At 35.3% G+C, this 17,180-nt stretch overlaps 1 protein-coding gene across 1 annotated transcript in view; it reads left to right on the forward strand.

Moving 5' to 3' along the window:
• Positions 1-17,180, forward strand: part of LOC112053688 (uncharacterized) — a 73,557-nt gene that overhangs the window by 30,550 nt on the left and 25,827 nt on the right. Inside the window, exon 5 of the mRNA XM_052881313.1 lies at positions 16,225-16,418. Coding sequence (XP_052737273.1) covers positions 16,225-16,418 — 194 coding nt within the window. The remainder of the gene's footprint in view (positions 1-16,224; positions 16,419-17,180) is intronic.

Below are 17,180 nucleotides of genomic sequence, written 5' to 3' on the forward strand. Positions count from 1 at the left end.
CTTTGGTGTTTCTTTACCGATTTTTATGATTCTTTTTTTATTGATTAGGTAATAATGTTAACTTTCTTATTAGGGATAAGTGATGAGTGTTATAAACATAAGAGTAGACAAATATAATTAGAAAGCTCGGAACTGCTAAGCTATCGGGAGTTACACGTGTTATTGTGAGTCAACCATAAAAGATAGACATATATATGATGTTGTGTTTTTATAGATAATTTTAAGAAGAACATTTCCGTCATACATGATTTCTATGTAGCTTTAACCATTAAGGCTGTACATGCGACGAAAGCTTAAAAAATTGAGTAACTTCTCCCGTTTTCTCAACATTTCTCTTCATTGCTCTGCTGCTATTGATCGTAGCGTTGAAAAGTATACTATAACCTGCCCAGGAGTATGTAGAATAATTGTACCAAGTTTCGTTAAAATCTGTCCAGTAGTTTTTGTTTCTATAAAGAACATACAGACAGACAGACAGACAAAAATTTTACTGATTGCATTTTTGGCATCAGTATCGATCATTAATCACCCCCTGATAGTTATTTTGGAAATATATTTCATGTACAGAATTGACCGCTCTACAGATTTATTATAAGTATAGATATTTTCCTTTATATAGGTTTTTTTCAAAAATGTAGATACATCCAATAATGTTATGGAAGAGTATTTTGATTTCAATCAATATAATTAAATTCGTACATGAATATTCAGAGTTGATACAAACGAAAATCAACAAGGAAATATTAATTGCATGAAAACAACTCAACATCTAGCTGACAACACCGCGATTCAGATCATTACTTGAGCCTGGCAACATTCCAACTTATTGAAACTGGAGTTTCTTGAATGTGAAGAATTTCGTCTGAATTCGTCTGAACGTGATTCCTTATGGAAAATATATTGTATACCTACTGTCACAAATACAAATATATCAAGAAAGAGACAAAATATTGATTAACTTTTTTCAAAAATTCAAAATTCATTTATTTTAATTAGGCTTACTTTACAAGCACTTGAAACGTCAAGTTATGTCGTAATTTAATTTAATGGTGGTAATTATAGTCTTTTATATAATATTTCCACATGACGATAGCAATTTAAAAAACGTCTTTAGTCGTCAGTCACTTAAGTTCGTGGCAATCTTTCGAAAAATACTATTAAAGTTTGAAAATCTCTAATTACTATCGTATAATATTACGTACAAAATATAACAAAAGTGGGTTTTAACTGACTCCCAAAAGGAGGCATTATTCGGCTGCTTATATATTTGGACAACTGAGGGTGTGAAAGTCACCACGATCCAAACTCTTTGGTTGCTTGCCGTACTTAGCTGAAGACTAACTTTCAGTCCTTAGTCCATTTACCGACAAAAGAATTTCAGCGAATGAACCTATAACTTCGAATTTCAGCTAAATCAACCGCCGAGTTAGTGAAGCCGCTTACATTTATTGAGCTATTTACATTGTGTAGCAAGCTTTCATGGCTACATAAATAACTTAGAATGAAAACATGCGACGTTGCAACGGATGTAAATATTATTTTCCTAGAATCAAATGCAATAGAACGAGTATGCTGCGGCCAGACATTCCCCCAGTCGCTAGACAAGCTAAGTGTAGCTTCAAGGTAGGGTTGCCATGTCGTCAATCAATAGCCGGACAGTCTAGTCAGTTTGGCCGGACATTAGGGTGAAAAGGCCGGACACTCTCACACGGACACATTATTGAGGATTTGGTGTCTTTTATTAATAGTACGACAAAAAACCTATGTAAAATAATCTTTTTTGACTATTATTATAAATATTGTTAAATTCTAATTAAATATAAATAAAATCGAACCAGTTTTAGAAATTTATTGTTAATCATTCAAATAAAGTCAATAGTAAAAATTCAGTTCTAGATATGTAAAAAGCCTAAAAGCCGGACGGCGTTTGTTTTGGCCGGACACGCAATCAAAAAGCCTAACTATGTCCGGCTTTATCAGGACGGCTGGCAACGCTACTTCAAGGTAACCCTTCAGTAGAATACAGACCCGTAAAGTTAAATTTTAAATAGTGTTTTTCCAAGGGTTGCCACGAAGCTTAATGATTGACTACTGGAGACGCTCCGGGTGCATGCACCTCCAATTTTTAACCGACTTCCAAAAAGGAGGAGGTTCTACGTTCGGTGTTTATTTTTATCTTTATATTTGGATGGTTGAGTGTCTGAACCCTAAACAACTGCATCCTCCTTTTTGCGTCGGGGTTAAAAAATTGAGGTAGGTCTGGCGATCACAGGTTGTTAGAGAACAGTGTTTATGTTTATTTAAACATGTTCTATAAAAGTCATGCAATGTAGAAAGCGATGTAGTAAATAATGTTTTTCTAGAAGTGCGTTATATTGTTCAAATGAACATTTAATAAATGTTGACTTACTTGAAATCTACATACACCTTGGGATACACACAAAAATTTGTTATAACTGCATTAAAAATAAAATGTTGATTTAAAAAGTGATCAACTAAAAGCAAAAATAAATAAATTGCTACACAATCTAGAACAGACAGATACTAAAATCAAACCTCAATTTACCTTCTCCTTCCATTTGCCTATTATTTTATAATTTCTTCTTCTTCAATAATTTTTCTTTCCTTCCTCCAATTTCGATCAGAATTTTTTGGTGGGTCGAAGCTCTGACCTTATCCTATAAACATTAGTGGTCACATTCACTAATTTTGTCTTTATCAACGTTATTAAAATAAACATCAAATCAACTGGGAAATATGATCTACCTACTGTATGATATCCACGGTAATCAGTAGTCATGTGGATGACATTTGTTATAGAGAATCTTAATCTATACTAATATCATAAAGCTGAAGAGTTTCTTTGTTTGTTTGATTAAACGCGCTAATCTCAGGAACTACTAGTCTGATTTGAAAAATTATTTTAGTGTTAGATAGCCCATTTATCGAGGAAGGCTATAGGCTATATATTATCCTCATATTCCTACGGGAACGGGAACCACGCGGGTGAAACCGTGCGGCGTCAGCTAGAGTCATATATGTCAGCTAGCTTACGTTAAAGTTAGTGAATTGGCCTGCTGGCCCTTAATTAGGGTATTAATATTAATAATGTATTTTATTTAACTAACTATGGGCCTCATAAGAAGGCTCAGAGTCACACAGCGGGCGATGGAACGAGCTATGTTAGGAGTGTCTCTGCGTGATCGAATCAGAAATGAGGAGATCTACAGAAGAACCAAAGTCACCGACATAGCTCAACAAGTTGCGAAGCTGAAGTGGCAATGGGCGGGGCACATAGTTCGAAGAGCCGATGGACGTTGGGGTCCCAAAGTGCTGGCGACCCCGCACTAGTAAGCGCAGTGTTGGCCGACCCCCCACCAGGTGGACTGACGACATCAAGCGAGTCGCAGGGATTCGCTGGATGCAGGTGGCTCAGTATCGTGATGTTTGGAAGTCCCTACAAAAGGCCTATGTCCTGCAGTGGACGTCCATCGGCTGATATGATGATAATGATGATGATGATGATGATTTCATTTAACTAGTTCTCTTTATATAGATCACAGAGCATAATATTTAGGTCAGTGTGCTCAGCACTCCATATTTTAGTCAAGAGCTCGCTGTTTTTCCACTTACTTAAAATGAATAAATGCGGATTCTCTGAAAGAGGGTTTTTCATACACGTATTACCCTGAAAGCTTTTAAAATTTTCGTCTGCATAAAATTATTTTTTCATTACTACTATGTATTCTGTAGTTTAAGTGTTAGACGTACTCTATGATGCACGGATTTTGGCCTCGAAAAGCACATTTGGTACCAGTAAGAGTAATGCTTAGAGAGTGATATTATTTTCTACTAAAATCTAAGCCCTCTAACCTGGTGATCAATCAAAACACTATGCTCCAAATTCCCTTTCCTTTAAGACTCTTAGGCCCAGAAGGGCTCAACCCCGAAAGGGGTTGGGTAAACCTTACCGGGGGAGGTAGATCCCCCGCGACGTACCCGGTTAAGGATGCCTCGAGACCCGTAAACCCCTCCCCCACCCGTTTCATGGGAGGAGAAGACCCACACGGCGGTTCCTTTAATAGTGTTACAGTGGAATTCACAGACGTTGTAGGAGCACCGCCAGGGGACCATTCAGCCGCTGAGTATCGAATTCAACCTCTATTTGTTTGAGAATTTGACACTCAGCGGGTAAATGATCCCCTGAAGGTGCCCCTACAACGTCTATGAATTCTACTATAAGATCTGTATTATTATGACGATCGTCATTTATGGGTGGTGGCAAGCCTCACGATTCCTCACCTTTCCTCCCGTAGAGTAGCTCACCGCTTTTCGTGGAGCGAACCACGGAAAGGGTTTTTTTTTTAAGTAAAAAAATTAAAAAATTTAATAAAAAAATTTTTACTTCTTCAGTTCACTGTTCAGCACATTGGTGACCTAACAATACGCTTTACATTTTTCTTTGTTGATAATAATAATTTGGAAATTGTTTCATTTAATGACGTGCCGAAGAACAAATTGTTTTATTAATGAAATAACACGTGCCGAAGAAAGGCAATTTACTGAAAGGTAAAGCCTAGTTACCGTCAAAAATAAACATCACAAACATCATGAATTGATTAGGGAATTTAGTAATAGCCTCACCTCACCACAGCCTTGGAATATCGATAGCACAAGAGTTTTATACCAATTTTTTTTAAAATGAAAATGAAGAAGATTTCATCATTCATCATTCATCAGAAGAAGAAGAAAAAAATTAAGCCTATATTCTCGCAGGAATCCGCTACTAGATTATTATGGAATAGGTTGTTATCTATACATTGACGTATCTAGGATATTTCCTAGGGGGAGCCTAGCCCCCGACATTATTAGTATTATAATAGAATCACAGGTCTATTCGAGGGTGGGCCCCTTCCCCAAAACGTCTATGAATTTATACCGAGAGATTATCTAGTATTCACTATTACTACAATGTTGATTTATTCGTTTCGCTTTCCAGCATGAACTAATCAACTGATTGTGATTAAATTAAACTTATAAACATGAGCGAAACTGCCGGCAAAAGCTAATCCTGCGCCTTCGATGAGCCAAGGCCGAGGTAAAGCTATTAATACATACAATAATCAATTCATGACGTTCGTATATTGTTTCCTTTTGACGGTTACTAGGCATTACCATTCAGTAAATTGCCTTTTGATGTTCGCCACGTGGTATTTTATTAAAAATTAAACAATTTACAAAATAATATTATTAACAAAGAAAATGTGATATGCATATTTGTGGATTTTGACAGTTTTAACTTGTATATCATTATTATAAATACAGGCTGATAATGATAAGGAGATAAGGTGAAAGAATTTGGAGTTCAGATCCAAGTAGAATGGGGATGATGACTAGGTTTGAATATATTGATTTTTATGGGACATTCAGGTAAATAAGACAAATATTAACTAATTAATATGTAAAAAAACAAAGATTGTCTGGATGTCGCAAAATAAAAACTGTTAAGGCCGATTAGCTACCAGGTTGATGGGATCATTCTTTAAAAATTAAACCTTAGTTCTTGAAAATGATCCCTGAACTACCCTTAATATTTAGGTTGCAGACGCCGACCCCGATGGACTATTGTTGTACCCAATCTTTAGTACTATTTAGAGAGAAATGCGAATATTGGTCATACATACATAATTGGTCATCAAAAAATAAGGCAAATATTGTTTATTAAAAAAAAATTGTGGACGAAAATAATAGTGATCAAGTTCAAAAGCGTTCTTCATAAAATAAAAAAAAAAATCGATTTTTTTTGTAGAATTAACCGTACAATGCCACGTGTTAAAGTAGAACAGCGGACCATATAGTTAGCTATTTATTTCATGTCCCAATTTCTAACGACTTTGAATGACCTCATAAATAATAAACTACCCTCGACGTACGCCATTCATGTGTTTCTGAAAAATGCCGCGGTGGAAAACCTAAATAAGCAACATTACATAGCTCTTGTTTTCTTCTTTTTCCTTTTTATAATTACAATTTTTTTCTTATCAAGTAAAATCAAAATCAAAATCAAAATCAAAATCAAAATCAAAATCAAAATCAAAATCAAAATCAAAATCAAAATCAAAATCAAAATCAAAATCAAAATCAAAATCAAAATCAAAATCAAAATCAAAATCAAAATCAAAATCAAAATCAAAATCAAAATCAAAATCAAAATCAAAATCAAAATCAAAATCAAAATCAAAATCAAAATCAAAATCAAAATCAAAATCAAAATCAAAATCAAAATCAAAATCAAAATCAAAATCAAAATCAAAATCAAAATCAAAATCAAAATCAAAATCAAAATCAAAATCAAAATCAAAATCAAAATCAAAATCAAAATCAAAATCAAAATCAAAATCAAAATCAAAATCAAAATCAAAATCAAAATCAAAATTTTAGACCTCTTTAAGCCAGCACTTACAGTAGTATCGCTGTAAAAATGGAGTAACTTCTCCCGTTTTTCCAACATTTCCCTTTACTGCTCTGCTCTTGTTGATCGTAGCGTGAGGAAAAGTATACTACAACCTGCCCAGTAGTATGAAGAATAATTGTATTAAGTTTCGTTAAAATCCGTCGAGTAGTTTTTGTTTCTATAGCGAACATACAGACAGACAAAAATTTTACTGATTGCATTTTAAGCATCAGTATCCGAGCACTAATCACCCGTAATAAATAATATGGAAATATATTTCATGTACACAATTGACCTCTCTACAGATTTATTATAAGCATAGATATAAAATGATATCACTCCAAAAGCTTGTTTTTAATTTATATTAATTGTAATCTTATATACTCAATATTCTAAGTAAGTATCTAGGTCGTTTATAATAGTTTTCGTTTTCTAGTAACCAATATGAAGCTGTTATTATGAAAGACAGAGGCGTTAGGCACCCAGCCAAGTATTTGTACTTTAAAGTAGGCTTTCAAATTTTCTCTTTTTCCTCACTTTTCCAGACAAAAGACTTCAATTGACAATACAGCTTTGTCAGCACTGAAATTAACCCTTTCTATTGACATTAATTATTTTTTATGCCTACTTATTATTGCTGGATTATTTGACCTTCGTGGGGCAGTGGATTTACTAGATGGAGGTCCTGGGTTTGATCCCTGACTGGGCCGATTGAGGTTTTCTTATTTGGTCCAGGTCTGGCAGGTGGGAGGTTTCGGCCGTGGCTACACTACAAGACGTACCGCAAACTAATTAGCGCGAAATAAGTTCGATGTTTATGTAACATGTTTTATAATTTGGACGGGATGGGATAACAAGTCTTGGTTATAACGAAATACTCGTTATTTCTGTGTAACAAGTCTTGATAATAACGGAATACGTCCGTTCCGTTATTTCATGAGTGCCTAGTGGAGGGAATTTTCATATTTTCATACTTTTACTATCGCGTTAACGTAAACGCGAATTTATATTGAATTGAAACAGTTGTGCAGTAGTGCCACTAGATGGCGCTGTTTCAATTCCTTAGAAATTCGCGTTTACGTTAACGTGATCGTCACAGTATCAATCTGCCACGAGGCTCACTGTTCCTTTTCGCCCCGGACTGGGCGGCGAAGTGGATTAGACACCTGGTCAACAGTTCCAACTGAAAACCAGCGCTGCATGCTCTTTTTATTTAAAGAGTATGCAGCATTATGCTGAGTTTGGGCCCTTTATTGGGTTATGCCACACATCGCAGGATATTGTCCTGTCATATTATTTAATATGACAATATTATATGATAATATTATATGATATTATGAGCATATTGTGTTGTGTGGTATAATGCTGTAATAAAGATTTTTTCTTTCTTTCTTTACATGTCTTTTTATTATGTAATTTTTTTTTCTTTAAAATAGCAGGTCTTTTCAGTATTGATTTGATTGATTTTTAAATGTCTTTATTATATAATATATTGTAACAGTGTTGTAAGAACAATAGACTTATAAATATTTCTTATTGCTAACATGCTATGGTCATTTGTTTGTACAGGCTTACACACCTTTATAAACATTTAGAATAATGGCAGGAAAAACAATTAGGACATAATTTACAAAGTAATAAACTATTATTAACTTAAGACATGTAGGTACCAACCTACCACTGCTAAGCGCCCGTTTGTTGCAAGCACTTAATACATGTAGGTATAGGTATAGGGGCTTTTCAGTATTGACCACACAGAAACATAGCACGTTTTACAGTAGTTTTACGTCCACTAACAGAGGCGTTCTACATACTCTACCTAATGCCCATAAACCGGCCGCCGGAGTCGTAAAACAGTCGTACAGTGGGATTACATTAAATATATTGCCAGCCCCAAACGCCTGCCTTCAACTGTAGAAGGACAGTCATATAGATATACTCAGTACATTAACTAAGATGGTGTTAAAATTGTGCAAAGTTTTTAAAGGAGATGGTCCATTTCAGATTCACTCTTGTACCCCGTATCATTAAAATTTAAAAAATCATCATCATCATCATATCAGCCGATGAACGTCCACTGCAGGACATAGGCCTTTTGTAGGGACTTCCAAACATCACGATACTGAGCCAATTAAAATTTAAAAAATACAAGGATCATATAAAATTTATTAAAGTGAACAAATGTAACTAAATAAAAAGAAATAAATAAAATTAAAACCCAAGTTTTTGAGTTATATCAAGATGGCGCCCTTAGAGCAACAATGACATGACAATTGACAGCAAACGTCAAATTGATTACTGCATTGAAAAAGTCATCAATCCGCTATTATTATTGTTGCATTTTTTGGGAGATAATGAATATTATTTCGAAAGAATTAAAGTAAATTCGTCGATTTGTATAATCAAAAATAGTTAAAAAAAATGTTTTCTTTTATTTCCGCTAGAATACATTGACTGGACCTGAGCTCCATACAATTTTGGACTATCTCCTTTTCAAATAACTTTTTCCTTACGTAGCCTTCGTAGTTTAGTTTCGTAGGAATACGGGAATAAAATATAAAAAATAGCCCACTAGCAGACGCCCGCGACTTCGTCCGCGTGAATTTTAGTTTTTCACATTCAAAATGTGACTGAATTCCACGCGGACGAAATCGCGTGCGTTCGCTAGTTAAACATGGTTTCCCCATATGAAGTAATATCATATAACTATCAGTTAATAGGAATGATTGCCGAGGGACCAAACATTCTTTAATAAATAATCCACGTAACATTCTAGAGCATTGGCTGAACGTTAATCACAGTTATTAATGGAATAACTTGTATCGACAGTGACGTAATAAGCCAATTATCCGTATGTAGGGTACGTTCCAGAACGTGTACTATACTCGCCTGTAGATACTATGGCTTAAGGCAAAGACGTTAATTAGTTTGCCTTTCGAGTTAATAGTGGTGTTTTGCCGGACTTCTATATTCGTACATCGAAATTGATGCAGTGTGGTTCACTATTAGTCTACTATTTTCAGAAAAAGAGGGACCTACGAGCCATTTCATTATTTATCAACAGTCTTTAGGTCCTTTGCTATTTGGGGTCCTATACTTATCACAAGGTTTTACTATTAAATATATATTAAAAACACATTGACTCTACTACTGTTTTTAAAAATCATATATTGTATTAAATATTCTTTTACAATTTAGACTTAACAGAAACGTGCTCTCTAATATCCTAGAAGACATATTCTAATCTGAATGACCGAGGCACGCCTTCGGTTTACAACCAACTAGCTGACGCCGCGCGGTTTCACCCGCGTGGTTTTCGTTCCCGTAGAAATACGGGGTTATTATATAGGCCTATAGCCTTCCTCGACGAATGGGCTATCTAACACTGAAAGAATTTTTCAAATCGAACCAATAGTTTTTGAGATTAGCACGTTCAAACAAATAAACAAACAAACTCTTCAGCTTTATAATATTAGTATAGATATAATGTGCTGCGCTAGCAATGTATGTAGGTGTGCGTAACCAACACACGTATATCTGTCCCTACAAGTCGATGGATGTCCACTGCTGGACATAGCCTATTGTATAGACATCCAAACCCCACGGTCTCGACTCTCGAGTCGCTACCGTGTCTCCCTCGATAGACGACATCGGTCCATCTATTGGGGTCAACCAACAACACGCTTGTCGAGGCGGGGTCGCTATTCCAGCACCTTGGAGCCATATAGTTAAACGACAAAATACCAACAAGACAGGTGGTCCGAAAATCCCGGTTAATCACTTGTAAAGTCAAAAAGCAAACTTGGCTATAAAAAGATTCATCACACTCTCATCGTGGCTCGGACATAAGGCACAAACACTCATGACTCGGACATAAAGCCACAAATACGAACAGCCATATTCAATGTAAGCGCGATACTGTTTTACGAGTTAAGCCGTCGTTTTATAGCCACTAAGTTGTTTGTGTTTCGCTCAGCTACTGTATTTGATGTTATACTACCGTAAATATACAGATTAATATTGTATGTTGAACCTAAAACTAAAATAAACTGAAAACTACAGAATATAGAGACTGTAATGTAATGGTCCAGTGCATCCAGGATTAAAGATGATGGTATGGATAGATGGATGGATGGAACTTCAACCCACCTGCTGTGTAGAACTACCAATATGTAATTCACATAGACCAGTGAAAGTAAAGTGAAAGCTTGATTAATTTTCCTTGAAACACAAATGGCTTGACCATTTTTTTTATTTGCTCTGATAAAGGAAAACAATGTCCCAAAGGAATAGCGGCAAACTTAAAGTAATCGAAATTTGTAAATACGTATGGGAATTGCAGCTTCGGCAATGTTAGTTGGTCGAAGTCCACCGGGAGAGAAATATAATGAATAAACAAGTAAATAATATACTATTTAGGTAATAAATATTTAGGTAAATTGTTATCTGGGTTGCTGTGAAACCGATGGGAATGTTTGCTAATAACGTAGTCATGCGTTGTCTATTAAAGAACCAAACGTCTAATGTAACAAGTAGGTAGTTATTTTGTCTAAATAGACAAATATATTAATAGACAACTTGTATAAATAGACAAAATAAATCCATGGTATTTTGTCTTACCATTTGTACATTTAGACAAAATACCAAGGATATCCCGTTGCTCAAAGATAAAAATGTATTTCGCAAGCTTAACAACATCTGAATCAGATGAAATTTCGGACTTGTATTTATTCGCAGTCGGTTAAAACTTTTTCTACTTTTTTAACAAGTACACCATATCTATATCTACTAATATTATAAAGAAGAAAGATTTGATTGTTAACTGGACCGATTTGAAAAAAAAAAATCACTTTTGGGAAGCTACACTATCCCCGGCTGCTATACTACTAATATTATAAACGTAAAAGTTTGTTTGGATGTTTGTATGAATGTTTGTTTGTATGTCTGTTTGGATGTTTGTTATTCTTTAACGCCGAAGTGAAGTGAAGTAGACTGTGACGGGTGCTACTACTAATATTATAAACGTAAAAGTTTGTTTGGATGTTTGTATGAATGTTTGTTTGTATGTCTGTTTAGATGTTTGTTATTCTTTAACGCCGAAGTGTATATCTAAAATATAACTTTGTTTATTTTTGTCTTATTAGATATCTAAAAAATGCACCAAACATGGTACAAACCTATAAATCCGTTAATTAAAACTGCTACTGTACACGAATGTAATATATTAAGCAACTCGAAAATCTAATCATGATAATCTAGGGCACCATTAAAACTCATGTCACTAAAGATGGCTCAGCAAAGTATTTTAGAAGTTAGTCTTGACCTAAAAACCTCACATATGGTGCTCGAACACAAGTACATAATATAAACACAAACTAGGGCACGGCCCTTAATGATATACCCTTAACGCAAACTATTGAATACATACATAAAATTTCGTTTCTTTTGAAAAAAATATCTTTGATTTTAATTGGTTACGACTTAGCTCTGTTTATACTTTGTTGGATTTTTAGAAATATCTTTTCACTTATTGAAAACTTTCCTCATGTCAGTAATGTCAGTTATCAGTTATATGTATATTTTTATTACTAAAATAGCAGGTACTTTTTACCTACTATTTTAGTTAAAATTTATAGATGTGGGAAATATTTTTTTCCTCGAATATCACATTGCAAACATAATAAAGATTTCGAGAATAAAAACGAGAAACGGAGAGTCATTGGTTTCGTAACACAAACAAAAGTTTTGTATCAGAATTGTGTGATATTATGGCAACAGACAATTTTTGGGAGAGCGCCAAGAATCTCCTATTATATCTTACGCTTCGATCAGACTCTTTGTACACGTTGTTTAACACACAAGGGGAGGAGAATCATAATATATTCTGAACGTATAAGAACCTATCTCAAATTATACATACGTCGTTAAATTGGTAATGTCGTTAAAGAAAATAATGATCACTTTATTTTAAATATACATAATTATAAGAATAGATCTATCTGTCGGTTTCCTAAGAAATTTCTTTCAAAGGGTGTGGTCAGGATCTTTTAAATCTAGTTTCTCTTTTGCTCATAAAGGAAAACTATTTAGTATCGCACTCTTACTCGTATACTTACATAGTCGATATTCCTTAAATACAAAACATTTAGGTGCCTCGTTTCTAATTTGCACTGCGCTGATATGCCCTTCTAGATTCAGTTTATTCCTTCCATCTACAATATGGGCCATTTCAAGAGCTTATAGGCACCTACTAGGCAAGCACGTTCCACATCAAACTACATCAGGTGTGATTGTAACCAAGCACTATGTATCTGATTTTATTTCTGTTAACTTACTATTCGATTCTTATCATGTCTTTTACAAATGACCTTTCTAACAGAGTCCGCTAAATGTTACTTGAATGTTTCAATAGATCGAAAGCTATCCAAAGTATCGGAGATGTCATTCATTTCGCAAACCGTTGCTGGGTTGAGCCAGTCCCGCCGCGAGGAGCCCCCACCGCGCCAGCACTGCTCCCACCAGCACACCACCCGCGGCACCCAACTCTGCAGAAAGAATAGCCTACCGGAATGGGACCCACCAGAACCGAGAGCGCGAAAAAATAGCCTCCCAGCGGATATAATCGAAAAAACTGACTCGTTCTCAGGCAGCTCGCCAATTCTCGAGGAAGAGTGACAACTATCCCCGTAAGTGACTCCCGCTTGGTGTCCCCCGTCACTCTAGTCCGCATGGAACGCACTCCAATGTCACGAGAAGGAAGAAAGGCTTTGGAACAGCCCTTGCATGCTTAGAAGCTTTTGTGAAACCTTAGGGAAGCACGAACATCTTATAGATATGTGTATCGATGTTTAAGATAAGAATTGATAAAACTCTCCCGATGTTCTCCCAATGTATGAAAAGGCCACCAGTAGCCACTTTGAACAATAAACAGATTCCTTAAATAGCTGTAACTCGCCTCAGATGCTGCAGATCCTCAAACTTGTGTATTCAAGGCGGGAAGCTGTTACTTCAGGTGACGTCTACTTGTTTGCTTACTATGTATATAAATGGAAAAATGTTAATCTTTTATTGATTGGTGTCACACGCAGTGTTAGTAGTATTTAAAAATTTATATATGTCCACATTTTGATGAATTATGTACTAGTATAAATATTTTAAATCCAAATATTTCTCGAAAAGGAACCACGTGGCAAGAAACAATTTCGGAATGCAATAATCATTATCTAAACGATATATCGAGGCAATTACCACACATTGAAATTCAATGCACGATTACATCGTTTCATTTGAGATTGGACCCGTATACGACACTTTAATTTAATGCAATTGAAACTAGAATACATCCTGTGCTTTAAATGGTGTTACAACATCACTTCAAATGATGGCAATACAAGGACTGATGATAATTGCGATCAAATAACGGCCTTTGCAAAATATGGAAGTGGATCCATTACGTTCAAATTGAACCAAGAAAGTTGTGATAGAAGCTTTTGCAATACCCAGTTAACTAGAGCATTCAATATGAAAACATGTTAAAGATATTTTATTGAAATGAATAAAAACTGAAAGTTTATCAAAAAGTCTGGATTAATAAGGTCAAGGAGATCGCAAGTATACAAACAAAACTTGGCGCAGTGTACTTGGCAAGGACCTAGTAATTATACAAATCTAAGGAGCAAGGTCACGAAAACTTTCACCTTCAAGTGTTTTGTAGCGATTGAAACATGCAAAGCTTTATGCTTAACCAGTGAAAGTGAAAGAATATCGATTGAGGTCGCTGCACGTATGAATATTTACCCCATTACACATATCATGTTGTACGTTGTATATAAGAAAATTTTCGACGAAAATTGCTAGAATATTATTTCAAAAAAGATTCTTTTAAAATAATGTTTATGAAACTAGGACACTTTCAAATTTCGTTTGCTTATCGATTAATCTTAATTTGGGTCAATTTGGATTAATCGAATCGGCTACGGCTACGAGGTACCTACAGCGCTTAACTCTAATCTAACAAATTACTAATTATCACCACAATTAAGGGATCTACAAAATCTCATCGATGGTGAAAATATTTATTACTTTGGAAATATATTTGTCAAAAGAATTTCAATAAAAATATTATAAACGATTAATTTGATATTAATTATGAGTATGCAACGTTGGACTAAAATTGGATTGCTGTTCCGCAGTGTTCTGGAAATGAGAGACTAGACTTGAAGCATTATGATGGCATTAGCAATATTAAAAAAGTAGATAATCATCATCACAGTAAAAGTGAGTAACGTTACAAGTCATAATGCCACTGGTATTTGACCTACTTTAACAACAATGAGGCATCAAATTTCCAAATTCATACATGTATTTGGGACTCGAGCGGTCGCATCGCATTAATGGAGCTCTGAACAGTCATTGTGACACCTACGTATTTTACATCGCCTATTCATCTAATTACATTCATAGACGATGAGTAAAATAACTTGTAATAGAAAGTAATATACCGGGGCAATACCGGGTTAAAGTACTTTGATATCCAAAGCAATCTTCCCCTGTGAAGTTATTTGATAAACGTTATGTGAAAAATGTTAATATTATGTAGAATCAACATCAATAATTTAATACATGCGGAATTTTAAATTCTCTTAACTTTTAAGTGCTCTGTTTTTACTCGGTCGTCTCTAGTACCTTGATCAGATAAACTAAGTATTTTTTTATAAACTAACGCGGGGCTGAAGTTAAGACGTATGATTTATTTGCTAATCGACTGTTAATTAACAACAAAATATCCTTCAAATCTAGCCTCCTTCTTTACCGGTTTGTAAAATATATATGTTTACTTATATTCCTGTTATCCAAATCTTCGTGTTGTACAAAATTATCCGTTATTAATTATTTACCTAGCTTGTTAAGTTTTTCTTTTTTAGCATTCTCGTTTTCATGAGTCATTTACGTGAAAGTTTTGACTTGTACTTACTGTTATGTAACTAATAATTCTGTTTTATTTAAAACTACTTCGACCTTTACGGCTTGAATTTTGCTTCCAAACCCAACTATGCTAATAATAATTACATCATTTTCTACTACAATTGAAATATTATTTAACTACAATTTTATTTTACTACATTAGGTAATATTTACTAACAACTATGACTTTTTTCTTATTTATCTGCGTGTGTGAAGTCTGCCAATCTACTTTGGGCGAGCGTGGAGGACTATTAGCCTTCTCATTTTGAGAGGAGAATCGTGCTCAATATCCGTTAGCCGAGTATGGGTTGTTCATATGATGGTGAACATCTATGACTATTTGCATAAGTATTGATGAAGTGAACTATTACAGTTGTGAAAATAGTAAAATATATATTTCATACACATAATGTTAATATAATGAATACAAAAGTTAATATAATTAGAATAATAAGGATGATGTGATAGTAGGGATAGGAAAGTGTGAATAGTAGTCCTTGAATATTGTGCTTAAAAATAGTAATTATCAGAATAAATAATTTATACTGGACTGTGACTATGCAATACTAAAAAGCCATAGTTTCCCTACATTAGCGTGAGATTTGATAAAGAAAGACAGGGATCCCTTGGTGATCCTCTAAATACCTAACAGACAAGTGACAAGTAGGACAAGCTCTTGAGATAGATTTCTAAGATACAGAAAACATTAGAAAAATCTTGACTGTGACGTCATTAAGAAGACGATCCAACTAAGTCTTATTAAAGAAGCTGCAATGATTCTAATGGCGTGTTCTCTCTTGTTACAGACGGAGCGAGTTTCTAGGATGCGTCTCGTTTCCGTTAAAAGATGCGATTAAAAGCGACATATCCGGCACGTACATCCTGCAGCAGGGGCGCACGGGCGCGGCGCCGGACAGTCGCCTGACCGAGCGGCGCAAGATGGCCACTGACAACACCGAGGCTAGCACCAATGATGGCGCTAAGGAAAATACTGATAAAGGTATTTTGATATCCCTTGTAATTAGAATAGTAATGCAGATGACCCACCTTTTTTTGACGGCCTTCGTAGCGCAGTGGTATGCGCGGTGGATATACAAGACGGAGGTCCTGGGTTCGATCCCCGGCTGGGCAGATTGAGATTTTCTTAATTTGTCCAGGTCTGGCTGGTGGGAGGCTTCGGCCGTGGCTAGTTACCACCCTACCGGCAAAGACGTACCGCCAAGCGATTTAGCGTTCCGGCATGATGCCGTGTAGAAACCGAAAGGGGTGTGAATTTTCATCCTCCTCCTAACAAGTTAGCCCGCTTCCATCTTAGACTGCATCATCACTTACCATCAGGTGAGATTGTAGTCAAAGGCTAACTTGAAAAGAATAAAAAAAAAAAACTGTAGCATGCTCGAAAATAGATACCAACCAATCGGAAATTCTTCTCTTTCATAGCGTAGGAACGAAAGAGATGGGATTGGGACTACTCCGCTGCCATTGATTGACTTTTGTTTATTTCTCTTCACAAGATACGTCGTTAGCCTTATGATTCTACTGATAGTGAAAGCCGTCACATAATTATATCTAACAGAGCGACATCATAGGACATGTTCACCAAGACACTTGGCTGTCTAATATGGCTTATTCTATAGGTATTTTAAGGCTCAGAAGCACGTGGCTTAACTTAACTTATTCGCTCTAAATCATAATCATATGTCTCCTTCTGCATCACTCTAAAGAATTTACCATTCCATATAAAACTAGAACACTAAATCTA

This window comes from Bicyclus anynana, chromosome 4 (assembly GCF_947172395.1).
Source record: "Bicyclus anynana chromosome 4, ilBicAnyn1.1, whole genome shotgun sequence".
Classification (NCBI taxonomy): Eukaryota; Metazoa; Arthropoda; class Insecta; order Lepidoptera; family Nymphalidae; genus Bicyclus; species Bicyclus anynana.